The following is an 18431-nucleotide window of genomic DNA, read 5'->3' as shown; positions in this document are numbered from 1 at the left end:
TATGTAAACAAAATTGCTTAAAGAAATCTTTCATTCATTTGATTCACGATTCATGTTTACTATTTTTTTTAATGTATTGCGACTATGATAATGAAATGAATTACATAGAAATCACCACAAGAAGACTAATCCACGATATCTTAGTTTATTTATTATACAACTTTGAACATAAGTTATCAACTACCGATACTGGCAGATCTGCCTTTCATGTCATAATAATTAATATTACGGAACAAAATCATGATATCATAGGATTTGCATCATTTTTGCATAGAGAGTCTAAAAAATAAACACGGGCACATCATGATATTTTGTAGCAGTGTACGGTCATTAAATCTGTGAAAGAGTAATCAAGGTAAGCAAGGTTATAGCGGTAATCAAAAGAATGTAATCCAGGGACAAAGACCAGACATGGAAAACAGACATACACAACAAAGAACATAAAGTAACTAAAATCATAAATACAAAGTAACAAAAGTAAATTGAGCAACTCGGACTCCACTAAAAACTGGGAGCATGGACCAGGTGCACCGGTAGGGTAAGTTAGGTCTCATATTGGATATCAGTTGTGACATTTTCATTCGGAAATTCATGTGTTTTCTATCACTGTAGGTAAAGAGCAGACATATGGCGGTAAATCATGGTATTTCAATTCATAGATACTGTTTAGAAGGCAACACTATGATAATTATCCGATTTATGTGTAAAACTGTTAATATCGTACAAATTTGGGACGAAATTGTACAAAAAATACTACTCTCTTCTAATGTTCTGGATCCGCTCATGCTATGTCACATTTTTCTCCAAGACAAACATACTTATATGTTATATATGTGTACTCTTTTCACATGACCAACATTTGTCAGGTAGAGATTAGAAATATCACGACTAAGCCAAGTAGGACTTTAAAATGAAAACACAGTGCAAAGTAAAGTGAATATCTTTGCAAGAATACGTCATTTTTCAAATATTACAAGACCACATTATGGCTAGCAGATGTATATCTTTGACGAGTCTATGTTCCACAAAGAATCCAAGAAATACTTTGGCGAAAAAAACTGATTTTGAATTTTTAATCCGATTAATATCACTCAAGAAGCATGAACATATATAAATAATAATTACTGTGTCAAGTAGATTTTTATGATATATATCATATAGAGCTTAACTACAACACGATTATGTCAAATATAAATTTAGTATGAATAAGAAACTGTATCACGTAGAGTTTTAACGATTGCAATACTATGTTTAACTATGCATGATGACCTCCTACACATGACCATTTATTCAAGGAATCAACATTCGTGTACTTTTCTTATCAATTTTGTATTAGACAGCCGTTTGTTATCATAAAGTAAGGTGAAAATGTTGACTCTAAAGAGTGCATTACAACTTAGTAAGTATATATTTTTATTCTTAAATAAAAAAAAATAAATTTGAAAAAAATCTTGACCAAATTCCAAAGATCATCTTACTCGTTTATTTTTCATGTTCAGTGAGACTATAACTCAAACAAAGTAGGACATATTCACGTTTGTATCTGTCGAAAATCATTTCTTTTGTTTAGAGTAGCTGTTTTTTTACAAAGCAGTTTTTACAAAACTGATTAATTCCCGTGAAAATTAGTGAAAATTAACCAATTTAACGTTTGTTTCTAATTTTGCAACAATAACATGCTATAAAACCAGTATTATTTTGTCTTTCGGTTGTTGCACTTTCGAGATGAAAAATAAACATATTGTGTATGAAATAAGCATTTTTGCAATATTCGTTGTACCTGATTTGCCTTGATTCGGTCGATTAAAGTGAAAAAAAAAAAAATTATTGTTTTCTGAACAAAAAAAAAAAAAAAAAAAAAAAAAAAAACCCACATAAACACAAATTACCCAGTTCTGAATACAAAAGATCATTATACTATCATTTTGTAAGACAATGGTGTGGGTAGACTGAAAAAGCAGTATCACCTCTACTATACGCAGTATCTGATTTTTATTTAAACTGATACCTAAGTTCAGAAAGAAAGAATATCATTTGGCTAGATCCTTCAATCTCAATTTCCGCTATATAGATGACGTATTATCTTTCAACAATCCTAATTCCGGGGATTTGATATATCATATCTACCCAAAAGAACTTGAGATAAAGGATACTACATACACTGTGAAGTCAGCCTCATATCTTGACCTACACTTAGAAATCGATGGTAAAGGAAAACTTTTGACCAAAATTTACTACAAACGTGATGACTTTTCATTCAGAATTGTCAACTTTCCTTTCATCTGTGGCAACTTTCCTTCGGCGTATGGAGTGTTCATATCACAATTGATACGTTATGCCAGAAACTACGCAGACTATTTGTATCGCGCTAGAACTCTAACAAATAGGCTTCTGGAACAGGGTTATGTTGCTACAAGATTGAAGTCATCACTACAGAAGTTTTATGGTCGTCATCAAGAACTCGTGGATCGTTATGGTATATCCATCACCATGAAAACTGATTTATTCAACGGGTCACAGTCTTCCTTTCCTCGTTTGTCTACCCCGGACTTGACTTTTTATGAGCAACTCGGCGGATGTTTATAGAAAAGCAGAGGACGCTTACCTTACCGGTGCACCTGGTCCATGCTCCCAGTTTTTAGTGGTGTCCGAGTTGCTCATTTACTTTTGTTACTTTGTATGTATGATTTTAGGTACTTTATGTTCTTTGTTGTGTATGTCTGTTTTCCATGCTTGGTCTTTGTCCCTGGATTACATTTGTTTGAATACCGCTATAACCTTGGTTCCCTTGATTACTCATTCACGCACACATGTGGTATGCACAGGTTCGATCTCACATTTATTTTGTCAAAAAGCAAAATTCACCGTTCTGTACTAGTTTAAAACATGGACTTCCAATTTGTATACAGCTTGAAAAATATCAGTTTGATGATTAAGAAGAAATAAAATTGAAAACCTTAAAGACTATGGTATTTTCAGGTTTTTACTACTGTATAATATTGTTTATTCTGTTGGAATTTCTACCAATAGGTAAGTACTGATGCATTCTAACTGAACTAAGACGTGTTCCATCACTGCATGTAGGGTTTTATAACACTCCATTCAACTTTCTGATATGACGATCTCTCCTATCAACCAATCATTTATCATCTTTCATGATTTCATGCAAATGGAAAATCTAACGTATTTTTAAATATCGGCAAGTAAAAAAGGGGGACAAATCACAGTTAAAGTTCAATGACATCGCCAAATGAGAAAACAGGATAATATAAACGATACATACATACAAAGTAAACAACAGAATTAAGCATACATAATAAGGTTAATGTCAATGTACCACAAAACGGAATTAGTCATAACACATACATGTAATTGCAACTAGAACTGGATTTCTATTGATATTTATCAGAGCACAGTGTTTGTAAGTACAATTGTTTAGACACGAGTAAATCTTACAGAAGAAAAGTGCTGATCTATAAGGTTTTTTTCCCTAGAAAGAGTACTGGGTAACAGGGCAGTGGTTAAAAAGGAAGTGGGTAACAGGGCGTCAGTAACAGGGTCGTTGGTAACATGATAATGAGTAAAAGGGAGTGAATGACTGGGTTGAGGGTAAGAGGGTGGTGGGTAAGAGGGTAATTGGTAAAATGGTAGTGAATAACAAGGAAGTTGGTAACAAGACAGTGGGTAACAGGGTAGGGGAAAACGTGGTAGTGGGAACAGGGTAGTGGGAAACAGGGCCATAAGTAACAGGGCCGTGGATAATATGATTATGGGTAACAGGGCAGCTGATTATAGGGTAGCTGGCAAAAGGGGTCTTTGATGCCTAGTTCGGATCCAATGGGGCTTTGATGGGCTAATGAATATCTTTTTTTCACATATCTTTCTCAAAGACAAATTTGTAGCCCCGAGTTAAATAATACCTCTCTTATTTAAATCTCTGATTCCACCACTGAGTGCAACATCATACAGGACTCCATTGTATAAATGTGTGTATATATATATAAACGTCTAGATATGTTTAACGTCACCAGAAGATGGTAAAATTTAAATTGAATATTTCGGATAACAGATATCCTTCCTCAGCATAAAACTCATAAAACTATATGAGTGTAAAACTCACAAAACTTAACGAGCATAAAACTCACAAAGGTCAAGATCAAAACAGATTCAGAAGCTGAATCGCGTACGTTGTGGGTGATTGTACCTTTATCAAAGGGTCACATAAGCAACCAACTGATGAGGAGCCTGAATGAAAATAACAAAGAGGGTCTTTTTATCAAAGTTACAATTAACTGTGGAAAACAATTTAAAAAAAATAAATAAAGTCCAAATATAGTAGTACGGCGTATTTTATAGCAAGTAGTGCTGTACCAGCCTTAGATCCAAGACCTAAAAATGAATTATTTTTTCTCGTTAATTCCATCTGGTGATGTTGTTTGCAATTTCTTCATCCAAAAGCTTTCCCGAGATACTCTTTTACATTTTGACCAGTTTTTTTTATATGTTCTATGATCGTCACAACAATGTTGTGGAGATCCTCCTGGGTGTGTCCGGCAGATCTAAGATGGCGACTCAAAGGGAGGTCTGGTTTGCATTTGTAGTCACTGCGATGACCATTCATACGCCTGTTGAAAGGTTGTTCTGTTTTGCCAACGTACTGCATACCACATCAGCACTGGAGAAGGTATATGGTATTTTCGGTTTTGCAAGTTACGTCGCAAAAAATGGCAACTTCCTTTCCAGTGCAGTAGCTTTTAAAAGTTTTGGTGTGCGGCATCTGGGTACAGGTCTTACATCTCTTATCTCCACATGGTCGACACTGGCCCGTTGTATTTTGTTTAGACTGAGATGAAATCTCTGCTCTTACTAGGGCACCTCTTAGGCTCCTAGGTCTACGGAATGCCAGGACCGGGGCCCCCGGAAAGAGCTTGGAGAGCTTGGGATGTTTTTGAATGTCTCTCCAATTTGAATGCAGTAACGGCGAGAGTTTCCAAAAGGCTGGATGGTATGTAAGTACAAAAGGGACTCTTTTGTTCTTTTTCTTTGGTTTGTACTCGAGGAGATCTTTACGGCTAATTTTGTTAGCACGTTCAAATCCCCGATCTACATCTGTTGATTTATAGCCACGCGATAATAAATGACCACGGAGTTCATCTAGACGTTTGTTGGTGGTATCGTCAGAAGAACAAATACGCCGAATTCGAAGTGCCTGACTGTATGGGATGCTTTTAGTACAATGTTTTGGATGACAACTATTGGGAGATAAGTATTGGTGACTATCAGTTGGTTTGCTGTGAAGATCCATGGACATTTCCCCGTCTTTTACAAACGTAGTAGTATCCAAAAATGTGATTTTAGTGTCAGAAATTTCATGAGTGAATTTGATTGATGGATGAACATTATTGGCATGTGTGATAAAATTGTCTAAATTTTGTTTCGACTCAGTCCATTTCATGTCAACATCATCGATGAATCGAAACCAAGAGAGGGGTTTCGATCAAGATGTTGAGATTATTTGATTTTCTAATTTACCCATGAAGATATTAGCATACGAAGGAGCCATTTTCGTTCCCATAGCTGTACCATTGATTTGAAGGTAGTGTTCGTCGTTGAAAGTGAAGTTGTTACACTTCAAAACTAAAGTGAGTAAATTAACTAGGCAGTCGGTAGGGGGGTCCAAATTATCTCGTGATTCCCAAGCTTCTCTGCAGGCTTCTATACCGTCATCGTGTGGGATATTAGTATAGAGTGAAGTGACATCAAGGGAGACCAGAAGTGTTTCGGGAGGTAAAGGATTCATTGATTCCATTTTCGTCAGATAGTCCGTGGTGTCTTTTAAATATGACGGGAGCTTTTGAACAAGGGGTCGGAGATGGTAATCCACAAATTCAGAATTTTTTTTTCGGTTGGGTGACTATTAGCAGAAACTATTGGTCGTCCAGGGATATCTTTTTTGTGAATTTTAGGTAGAAGGTAAAAACGTCCGGGTCTTGGATCCCCTGGTTTTAAGTATTCGTGCTTTTTATATTTTTTTAAATTGTTTTCCACAGTTAATTGTAACTTTGATAAAAAGACCCTCTTTGTTATTTTCATTCATGCTCCTCATCAGTTGCTTATGTGAGCCTTTGATAAAGGTGCAATCACCCACAGCGTACGCGATTCAGCTTCTGAATCTGTTTTGATCTTGAACTTTGTGAGTTTTATGCTCGTTAAGTTTTGTGAGTTTTATGCTCATATAGTTGTATGAGTTTTATGATGAGGGAGGATATCTGTTATCCGAAATATTCAATTTAAATTTTAAAAATGTTTTGTTTCGCATCGTTTTTAACGATCCATCACCCCTTAAGAGTGATTGTTGACTATTATCTAGACGATTATATATATATATATATATATATATATATATATGTAGGTATGTATATATATATTTAAAGACTGTGGCCAGGACTGTTTATCATGCAGCAGAATAGGTAATGTCACTGAATGCCAACAGTTCGAAACGTGCGATGATAATGAGGTATTTACTTGTATTGTGTAAGACATACTTGGTTAAATGTTTCCGACTATACCAACCGAATGTTAAGTTAAACTAACTCTAGACGGTTTATATCTTTATTTTCAAGGGAAGCTGACAATACAGACTAAAAAGTCATCGCGTTTGTCGTATACTTTGGTTAATAGTTTTTCTTTACCATCGATCTCAAAGTGTAGGTCAAGATAAAAGGCTGACCTCACAGTGTATGTAGTATCCTTTATCTCAAGTTATTTGGGGGTAGATGCGATGTACGAAATCGGCGAAACTATGATTGTTCAATAATAATACGTCATCTATATAGCAGAAACTGACAGAATCTAGCTAAACGATTATCCTTCTTTTGGATAAGATCAGCTATAAAGTCAATCTCAAACGAGTGATGGAATGGATTAGAAAGTAGAATAGCACAATGAGTTTCCATCAGAATGCCGACCGTTTGTTGAAAAAAGCGTAGACCACACTGCACAAATAAAAAAAGAATTTTGAAAATTTCTTCCTCTGTATATTTGGAAGATGATTAAGAATTGTTTCTTTTTTCATTAATGAAGAGGAATCTTTAAAAAGAACTACATATTTGTATCTAGATGCACCGTCTTTTTTGGAGCAACAACGATGTATAATGATTTGAAGTAGGGATTTTAACTGAGTATGGGAAATAGAAGTAAAAAGTGTTGCAAAAATCATTAGTTTTGAATATTAGATATTATTCTTGAATTGAGTGCTTCTAAAAGATCTTACAATTTTTTTAGGATCCACACTGAAATAATACCACTACGGAAGTAACACGTGTCGATGCAGGACTGGTTACTTTTATTGATAACTGTTATTATGGAAGTTAAAATATTTGAAAGAGGTTTGGTGGTACATTTTGCAGATCCAGCTATGTAGGGCTGGTTTTATGGGTTCTTGTGGAGTTTAGGAATCCAGTACAAATATAGTAGATCACATTCAAACTTTTTCGTAGACCAAATAAATATGGCATATATTTATGGTTTTCTTCTCTTCTTTGGAGAGTTTGGTTGCAGTATAGGTCTTATTACTGCTTTTATTTTTTACGTCTACCTTTGATTAAAAACCTTGGATGTAAAACGTTTTGCAGATAATATTGGATGGGCTTTGTTTGCTGGTACTAAAACATTATTGTCATGTATAGTAGACAATATTTGTGCCACATCTGGGTTTTGATGTAGCAATTACACTCATTGACCTACACAAACTTTCATATGTTTCAAAATTAAAAACCTCACAGCCTTTACCTACTCTGACAAAAAATCAATGGCTTCTTGTCTCGTTTTATCCATTTGTTTGCGTTGTGCTCCTAGGGATCCATAAGAACTTTGAGGTCATAATTCCAATTTATAGAGCGTGGTTCACGGTATATTGAACCTTTCGAAAGAGTCTTACGGAGATATATATTCACAATGAAAGGAAGAAGACCATCCATGGTGACAACATGCATTTTAGGTGATGTATAGTGGCGATGGTCATGACTCCTTGTGCGTCTTGGATTTTTTTAAAAATAATTTCAACACATTTATGTTATTGTTATATTTGCTTGAAAGGTTTCCTATACTTTTGATGTTGTCATCGCAACTGTAAGGTATTGCAGTACGTAGTCTGCGTATCCAGTATTCCTGGTAGTTTTCTCTTGAGACTGGATGGTTTGTTGGATGTTTTTTTTTTCTAGAATACGGACTTCTATAGAAAGGATTTAATGATCCTCTTGATTAAAATTAGCTGCACTCAGAATGAAGAAAAGGGCCAAAATCATGTAGATTAAAAAAACTTCTTACGTAATTTAGAACTTTGTTTTGAAGGTTTGTTATAAACACCAATACCGACTTTTCTCTAGAGAAACAGAATATGATTTAGGCTGTGGATCTGCGTCGGTAAGTTGTTAGACAGCTGAACTTAGTTATACGTATGTACAATGATATTCAGTAAGTGGTAGTTCTATGGACACAATAAAAAATCTCCCGTTAAACTGTCATCCTTAGCTAGACGAAAACGTTCTACAGTTGTTTAAACTCTGTTTTGTATAGTAGTGTAAAAAAAGCTTTAGTGGTATAAATAGAATAAATAAAAACGTAAAAACATAATAAAACTGCACATCATAACTCAAAATAACCTATAAACTTATATTACAGGTTTGTCGGGGTCCACAATATGGATCAGTGTTTGGTAAACGGACAGACGGACGTCACCTCGTGTGTTTGTCTTGTTGCAATGAAACAGCACTGTGTAACAAAAAAGTCAATTGTATAGACATTAAGGAGACCGGTAAATATGCTTATGATAAAACCAAGTACTTTGGTTCACATTAAATGGAAATTGCATAAAAAACCACTTGAAATTATAATTTCGTAAAACAATTTTGAGTATTTAAATATATATATATATATGTATTATATATGTTATTATGTAGGATAGAGGATCGAATAGAGTCGTCACATTCTAAGACGTTTGTATAATATTGATTTGTTGTGACATGCATCAATAATTTGATCCTCTATCCTACATAATAACATCTAAATGAACTGTCCCGTACTACCATACATCGTGTAATAAGTTACAGCCCTAGATTACTCCTACGAGGATGAATGACCCGGCCAGCGAAAGCTATATTTTTATATAGCCTAGCTGGCCGAGTGGTCTAGGGCGTGGGCTTCGTGCAGGCGGTGTTCTCATAGATGTCACAGCGGTACGAGTTCGAGTCACGCGGAGGGAACGACCAAAAATTTGCATCGCAAATTTGACAGTTCTAACATCGTTGGGAATTTTTCAGACCTTTCTATACGTTTACATATCTTCTCTGTATCAATTTGATCCGATGGAGCAGTATAGCGAATAGAGTCACATTCTAAGAGGTATATATATATATACATATATATATATATTGGATATTATGTTAACATATTTATTGATAACTTAATGTTCGCATTTAAGAGTGTTAATTTTGCATTTATAACTGCATTTTTACCATGAAACTGTCCGGCATTTAGTTTCCAATCCGAATACGATCCTACTCACCAATGCATCGTTTTATTACATTTCTCAATCAATATTTCTACACGGTTAAATCTTCCGTTTTTGATTATCATAAAAAGTCGTTGTTTACTCGCGAAATAAAGCTTCCCTCATTATAACCGGAAGGTAATCTTTGAATGTGAGAAAAAGGAGGTATTATTTAAAAAGAAGATTTATTTCTTTAAATTATTAAGTCTACAGCTTAGGTAGGTTAAATAAACATCATATGCACATCGATATTTATTATTGTAACACATTTGAGGCGTAAAACCTTTCTTGGCTGAATTCGACGATTTATTGATAACCAAAGTTGACAGAAACTACATTCAAGGAAACTTTACAACAGACAAAAATTATGATGTCGGTAACTGGATTGTTTTCTTTGTTTCTGACGATGGAAGACAAAAGGCATACCTATTCAAGTAAATATTGATACTCCATTTGTTACTCAAATAGGTACTTAAGATCTTATATGTTTAATCTTGAAGTAACCTCTTCACTGGTACTTAAGTTCGAATTGCTTTGCCTCTAAACAAATAATGCGAACTTAAAGGCCATGCAGACTTAACTGTAGGCTAACTAATTTAAAACAAATAGATCGTCTGTTTTTTAGGATGTCATTGACTGCAATAGGAATTGCCTCTTAATATTATCGGCATTTTTTCACATTTCACCAGGACCTTTTCTCTCATTCAATAGTGGCGATTCATGGTGGATTCTAATATAACGTACGCTTCAAATATTTTCCAATGATGAATATTGCTGTTTGAACAATCCATCTATGCTAAAGAAGTCCATTCTCTATGAAAAAAACGAGTCCAATAAGAATCTATTAAACGCGAAAATTGAGTCAGTCGACAAAAATTATTACATGATATTGGATTATTCATAATACCATCCCACATTTTGTGGTGTTATTTTTTGTTTTGTTTAATTGACTTTGTAACATGAATGTTGTATGGTCGAAAGGTCGTTATGTACACACTTTTTTGTTTTGACCACGAATGCCCTCCATACTCCTTAACTGGATCAGTTTTGACTTCTTATTATATTGTAGGTAGTTTACCACGTGATTGCTCAGAAATAGACAATGTAACACAAGGGGTCGGTAACATCTATCCGACGGGAAGTCTACCGGGGGTTCAAGTTTACTGTGAAGTCAGAGGCAATGAAATATGGACGGTAGGATTTACCTTATCATATTTACACTTGTTATCCCTTTTCTGTAAATTCTTTCTTTAAAATTTAGAAAATAAAGTCTAGCAGTAGTTGAGACTCACAATTCAATGATAGGAGATAAGGGTAATAATAAGTGTCAACATTAATTTACCTGAATTTCCTTTTACAGCCACTGTGATAAATATTTAATTGCATTGCGGTCTTCCCAAAAGTTTCCATTTTTAATTCTGGACACGTGTGATTCAGACAAGTGAGGAAAACATGTCAAGGACTAATTTAAAATCACATGCATATTATAACATATCTGTATGACTGGTCTGGGGACATACAGAATGCTCTGTTGCTCTGGAGACATATGTGTATGGCAAATTTGTAAACACATGGAAACAAATGTTAATTTGTATACATTTCGTATTTTGGAAATCATGATATTTCACAAATTTTACCTCAAAAGAAAAATCTTGCCTCTCTATGCTTGGCATTTTGTATATTTACGACAATCCAAGGATACCTGTTCTCTTAACTTCAGAGTATTACAAACTATTTGCGTGTTCCCAACATATTCGTCCACCAGGAATATTCTTTCGATTTACACAAGGCTCTTAGGGACTACCTCGCTGAAGTATATTTCATCGATTATGACATAATTAGGGGTCTGTTATAAAGAACAATAGTATTGACTTACTAAGTACCACATTCTGCATGATTTATATGTGAATCTCTACTTGTCGTTACACATAACTTTAATACATATAGGTCATACAGAAGAGAATCAATGGTTGTACAGATTTCTACCGGAACTGGGAATTCTACAAATTGGGATTTGGCGATGGAAGTGGTGAATACTGGTTAGGTAGATACGAGTCTTATTGTTTGGTTTCGTGGTACTCGCAAATTAAAGTTGTTTTTCAATTTTGTATTTTTTTATGCTATCAATAAATTTAGAACTCTACAGTATATTGCATAATATAAAATAACATTTCTGAAAGGTTTTGGATTATGTCTTCGAATAACCTTTAACAAATACTTGCACAATCCTTGTGTTTGTTTGTTTGTTTGTTTGTTGGGGTTTAACGTCCGAGCAGCAATATTTTAGCTATATTCAGACAATGAACATGAAATGGATGATAAAATGAACATGAAATGAAAAAAAAAGGATGGGTCACAAGGATAATAGGGTCGACAAATTTTGATTGCCACTGGAAAAAGGGGGATGGGTAAGGTCGGGCAATTTAGCCCCCTGTGGCGGAGCGCAAAGGTTCCTACTCCTATCGAATACCACAGCAGGGTTCTTTAACGTGCGAGGAACGTGGCATCTTTCCCAACACGGTGCACCACTATGGTTTGCGGTCAGGTTTTCCGTATTATAGCCTGACAACCCAGCATGTAACACGCCAGGGGTACCCCATTCCACCACCTGGGGCACACATCCCAGTTGCTCTGTGGGCAGAGCGCCTAGCCCCCGGCTAGGTTTCTGAGCACTATTTAGTCGCCTTTTACGACAAGCTTAGCGCTGCTGCAGGCCTATTCTTTTAACACCCGGACCTGCACGGGGGACAATCCTTGTGAGACTATAATTCTTGTGAGACTATTATTTCCACTATTCGCAACTGAGAGATTCCGATGAGCCCAGTCGGCACACACAATTATAGTGTAGCTGAACTGTCGATCTTGAAATCAATTATACCCAATTACCATCTGTTTTGTTTTTAAACATGTCACAGGAGCTTCCGTATTGTAGGCACAATATAACTCCGCTCAGCAGTTGTTATACTACATTTATCTAATAGAAGATTTTACTTTCCATAAATTATCATAAAACCGTACAAACAATCGTTACTGGATAGGCTAAGGATGTATGTTTCGAATGGTTTAAAAGAATCGTAGATTTGTCGTCTTCTTTTCCATTAAATTATACTCAGTTTTCGATGTGAAGTCAGTATTAGGTGTCTGATATTCTTACAGAATACTTTTTACATGAAAGTTCTTTTTTAATTTAGGAAATGAAAACATTCATGAAATTACTTCACATGGACGGTACAAGCTCCGGGTGGACCTTGGAGATTTCGAAAACCACTTTGCTTACGCTGAATATTCCATTTTCCATGTAGGTGATGAGATGAGCAAATACCAGATCAGTGTAATTGGGTATTCTGGCACGGCAGGTAAACGTGTTTTTTACATATACAGTTGCGATCACTTCTAACATCTCTTTGAGTTTGTCTAAGTTTGCTGTAAGAATCTGGCCTGACCCGCGACACACATTGTCAGCATCTGTTAGCGCTTTGTAAATTTAAAGCTCTGTCATAATCTGCCATGGGTCATGACATTCTCCTGTCAGCAACTGTACTAGGTAGAACTATTCTGTTTGTCGTTATTCGGAATATCATTACGTATCCAATCATAAAAAATAAATCAACTACTAAATGACGTGGATTAGATCTGACATACAGTGCCAACGAAAGTATAGGTATGGCCCTTTTAATAACTTTGACTGAAATTTATTGGTCAGAGTTGCCAACATTTTCCACATGTTATGAATATTGTAACGCGCTCGCCTTTTGCTACAACTCTGAATTCATGTATGTGCAGTTTCTTATTAGCGAGCACGAACAAATGGTAATAAAATGGCTTATAATGACTTAATAATGTTTATTATTACTCTATAAGATTCATGGCATGCATACATTATGTGACAATATAACTAGACAGACCTTTAACCAGATGGAATAGTGAACAATTTACCCCAATAAAAAGGAACAAATTTGGTGAAAGGCAACAAATACACCATCAAATAACTCCTATAAAATAATAGATAGTCACAAAAAGGTCAGCAAAAGGTCTTCAAAATATGTAAACACACCTTCAAGTAAGCTCTGAAAGGCCCAGAAAACAAAAGAAATAAAATTCACGGTAACAGAACGATGACACTACTAGAAAAGTTAGACACGAAGGCGCAATGACATTAGGGCGAAAGCATTATGTTCAAACCCAGTATCATGCTGCAAGCACAGCTGACAACTTTGAAATTGTTAACAAACATCCAAAATCGACACATTTAGATAAAGGCAACGAAAAATCAATAAAACATGTTTCATTCATAAATTATTTGCTGAAAAATCATGAACTGAATCTTGAAATAGATATCACAAAGAATAAATCATGCAATAATAAACAATACAAGTCAAAACAAAATTCTGATTGATTTCAGAGGAAAAAAAATGCAAAAAAAATGATTTAAATGGAAAAGATATTTATTATAGCCGGACTTGCGTATGAATATGAATGTTGGACATATTTTAGAGGCATTTTATTTAATGAAGTGTATCCTAAAAGACACGAAGACTCATTACAGCTTAACAACTTCTGACTATGGACAGCGCACTTCTATCTATCGATCTATCTATCTTCATATGTATGTACTACGTCATTATACTGAATATTACATGCCGGTGCATGCGTGACTACCTGAATAATAATTTATGGTTGTGCTTGTCGTAGACGTGTTCTAACATCAGGATCATCTAGAGCATTGATATAATAATCGAAAGAGAAAAATCAGGTATCTAACTCATTAGCCAAACCATACCGTCTAACTGAAAATGTCAGTTAACAAATATTTGTTAAGTTATTATTGAAAGTCAAGTCTTGTAGGTCAGTAGCCAGGAGGAAATTTCATAAGTTCACTTCATTTTAGGTGATGGTCTAGCAAGGCACAATGGACAAAAATTTACAACATATAACAGGAATAATGATAATTGTCAAGGACATACAAGTAACTGTGCTGTCCAAAGGAAGGGAGCGTGGTGGTATAATTGCTGCTATGATTCAAATCTTAATGGACTTTATCTTGCTGGTGTATACAACAATAGTGTGATCGATGGGGTTGCATTTAACTACACGGGGATAAACTGGGATAAATGGAAAGGAGAAAGTTACTCATTGAAATCGACTAAAATGATGATTAGAAAATATTAAATGGAAAATATAATCATGATTTTGACTGAATAAGAATGCTATTTGTTTTTATATAATTCAATACATGTACCCTCTTGACGTTTCAGTTCTGTATATTTCAGATCATAAAGCAAGTTTAGTATTTCGTTCACATCTAGTTTTAATTCGCATTCTAGCGGAGATTCGAGCACGGAAAGTGCTTCATGTATCTAGTACTGTTAGCACCATGGATAAAATTTTGGATACATAGTTGGAAACCAAATACGCAAAAGAAAATAATGCAAATAAATGATGATAAAGTAATGTACACCACTCAACGAAAGGGATAGCTGTAGTTAACTCATTTTGATTCCTACGTGATGCCTCTTAATAAGTTGCATTTGTAAGCTGAAGCGATATCTGGATCAAGATGTATGATCTATAACGACATCTTATGCATTGTTTGAACATTTGTCATAATCAATGGTAAATGTATATGTACAATTGTACCTCTATGATTAAATATCGAAAAAGTACTTTAAACTAATTACTTAAAGTATGATAGAAATGAACCATTTAATATTCTAGCATTTTTGCATGATTTTTGATTGATTCCCAACTCTTCTACATAATCAATAAAGATTAAGTGTCACATGTGCCTTGTATTTATTTGTTATGTTTAGTTTCTGGTCAGTCGAGAGGGATCTTTCAATTATAGTAATTAATATACATGCCAGTAACGCACATACCGAACATATACGCTGGTGATGGAAGTTGTACAGACGATAAAGTATATTTTTATCTGTAGAACTAGTTATTGATACTTTGATACCGTAGTAAACTATAGTGTAAATTCATATCTATTTTATGTTTGTGTTATCATCATCATACTATATTATATATAAATGATGTTTTTAGATCAACGGGTTCAGCGTTTAAACGTTGCATTGTCTTGATTCCCATGTAGGCGGTACTGAAAATTTCGGTACACAAATGTTTTGGCCAGGGAACGTTGGAAATATTAAGTAAAATTAAACCATTTTTGTGACGTCAATCTTTTGTTGAAATAATGGATTCTTTTTTATGAATCAACGTTGGTCAAACAATAGCCAAACTTTCCAAAAACAGCTCAGCGAGTAGATTTCAGAAAGTGTAAGCCAATGATCTATTTATCAATACGCCACTAATAACAACTAGTCAAAAATAAAACCAAAAAAGAACAAAATACAAAATCAAAAATAATAACAACGATAAAGTCCCTAGTCATTTCCCCAGTATGTTTTTTCGCGAACAAGCGCCTGACTTTACTCCCCGCTAGCTTCGTAGTGAGGACAAGACTGACTTGAGACTTGTCCGTTAAGACAATGTATGTATGTGCATTGCAGCTGTTGGTCGGATGTTCCGTTTAGATCTGAGATTTATTTTAGTCTGGCGATTATTACGTGCACCCAAGACATTATAATGGCCGGTGTCTTTACAGGCAAAACTAGATTCTGGCCTAAAATCGAAAAAAGAAGCCATATTAGTAATGTAACATAGTTCACAAAAAAAAAAGAAGAGAAAATAATAAGTTTTGCATGAGGTATTTCAACCACACGTCTGTTTTCACATGCCAGTTATTACAAAAATCCTTTTTAGAGTACATGTGCTTTATTTTGTATGATATGATAGTTACGTTTAAGATGCAAAAGAAATATTATAGTAGTAAGTTTTTTATCGAAATTAGAAAGAAATGTATACAACGTTTTAGCTTTTTCATCGATAACAATATTATGAGTAAATTGACAATCCGAAACTCAAAAAAGTTCGAATTGACAATCTTGCTCTAGTTTCAGGTCAAACACATCATCAACTGTTCACATAACTATATCTTGATATGGATAGAAGCTGCTGTAAATGTAGGTCATGGTTAAACTCGAAACGTCTTTAGATAAATAAATGCAATAATGTTAAAAATATATACTTGAAGCAAATTTAGCTTACTTGAGTACCTTCGGGCTTGTGGTTTCTTTTTTACATATTCAAGATTATCATGTCTATTTTGTGATATTATTATTATGTCTATTTTGTGACATTACCCATTTTATGACGCGCAAGTTATTGTTGGTGGGACATCTTTGTTACTCCGCCTTGACAAAGTGCGCCAAGGAGATAAAATTCTTGACTCCTTTTTTGTATTTTTAAACTCAATCGCAAAAAGGGGGAGGTTGGTGCTGACGGAGCAAAAATACTCACCCACGGGAGCATCCCAGTTTTTAATACTAGAAGTCACATCTCGCTTTACCAAGATTTCTCAGTCTGATGAGATCGAGGCTTATATAGATATATAACTGCCTAGTCTCTCTACTCACTGTGGTTTAAAAAGAAGACAACTTTACTATTAATGGAAACCATTATTTACAATAAATGACACAGCTAAAGGTACGAAAATATCTCCGTCTTTAAAACGAGAACAAGACGACATAGATTCTCTGTCAGAGTGGTTAAAGGCCGCGAGGTTTTGTCTGCAAAACGTTTTACACCCAATGCTTATTATCAGAGGTCGACGTAGAAAATAAAAGCAGTGATAAGACCTATACTACTACCACACTCTCCAAAGAAAGATTGTGGAAAACCACAAATCTTTGCCATCCTCTTTTGGTTTCTCTATCAAGGACGATGATTGTGATTTACCGTCTATGTACTGGATTTATAAACTCCACAAGAATCCATACAAACAACGTTCATAGCTGAATCTGCAAAATGTACCACCAAACGTCTTTCAAAACTTCTTACTTCTTTATTCACAACTGCCAAAGAGGGTCTGCAGTCAAAAAGATCTTTTTGAGACAATCAGATCAAGATTATTATCTGAATACAATAGCATTAAAACCTATAATTTTTCAACACTGTATACTTCTATTCTCGACACTCAGTTAACATCTCGACTTAAAAACATTATACATCGTTGTGTTTTTTTCCAAAAAAGATGGTGCATCTAGATACAAATATAAAGTTCTTGGGAGAGATTCCTCATACTTAATACGAAATAATTCCAAATCATCTTCCAAATATACAGAGGAAGATGTTTACAAAATGTTGGAGTTTTTAATCGACAACATATCTGTCCAGTGTGGAGGACATGATTTTCAACAAACGGTCGGCATTCCAATGGGAACAAATTGTGCTCCTTTCCTTGCTGACCTATTTCTTCACTCTTATGAGGCTGACTTTATAGCTGATCTGATCCGAAAGAAAGAATATCGTTTTGCTTGATCCTTGAATCTCAGTTTCAGCAATATAGATGACGTATTATCTTTAAACAATCCTAATTTCGCGGATTTGATACATCGCATCTACCCCAAAGAACGTGAGATTAAGGATACTACAGACACTGTGAAGTCAACCTCATATCTTGACCTACACTTAGAAATCAATGGTAAAGAAAAACTATTGGCCACACTTTACGACAAACGTGATGACTTTTCATTCAAAATTGTCAGCTTTCCTTTCATCTGTGGCAACATCCCTTCAGCACCTGCGTATGGAGTGTTCATATCACAACTCATACGTTATGCCAGAGCTTGCTGAAACTACGCAGACGTTTTGTATCGCGCTAGAACTCTAACAAATAGGCTTCTGGAACAGGGTTATGTTGCTACAAGATTGAAGTCATCACTGCAGAAGTTTTATGGTCGTCATCATGAACTCGTGGATCGTTATGATGTATCCATCTGCGCCATGAAAACTGATTTATTCAATGGGTCATAGTTTT

The 18431-nt window shown here is 34.9% G+C and overlaps 1 protein-coding gene across 1 annotated transcript; it reads left to right on the top strand.

The window, feature by feature from the left end:
• The first annotated feature begins 1339 nt into the window (after positions 1–1339).
• On the top strand, positions 1340–15331 carry LOC148597626 (microfibril-associated glycoprotein 4-like). Its single transcript, XM_088563469.1, has 9 exons — positions 1340–1399; positions 2980–3030; positions 6435–6517; positions 8353–8424; positions 8683–8815; positions 10620–10744; positions 11498–11594; positions 12742–12906; positions 14439–15331. Exons 1-9 carry the CDS (start codon positions 1369–1371, stop codon positions 14717–14719), a joined length of 1038 nt encoding a protein of 345 aa, XP_088419595.1. The 5' UTR covers positions 1340–1368; the 3' UTR covers positions 14720–15331.
• Positions 15332–18431: the final 3100 nt, after the last annotated feature.

This window comes from Perna viridis, chromosome 15 (genome assembly GCF_037379345.1).
Source record: "Perna viridis isolate PV_CMFRI_1.1 ecotype Kerala chromosome 15, ASM3737934v1, whole genome shotgun sequence".
NCBI classification, from domain to species: domain Eukaryota; kingdom Metazoa; phylum Mollusca; class Bivalvia; order Mytilida; family Mytilidae; genus Perna; species Perna viridis.
Note: the sequence above shows the minus strand (reverse complement) of the source record. Positions and strands in the feature narration are given on the sequence as shown.

Excerpts from the sequence above, each read along its gene's own strand:
- LOC148597626 (XM_088563469.1), top strand. The coding sequence starts at position 1,369 with ATGTTGACTCTAAAGAGTGCATTACAACTTA. Across the intron at positions 3,031-6,434 it reads GTTGGAATTTCTACCAATAG|ACTGTGGCCAGGACTGTTTA; the intron begins GTAAGTACTGAT and ends ATATATTTAAAG. Across the intron at positions 8,816-10,619 it reads TATAGACATTAAGGAGACCG|GTAGTTTACCACGTGATTGC; the intron begins GTAAATATGCTT and ends ATTATATTGTAG.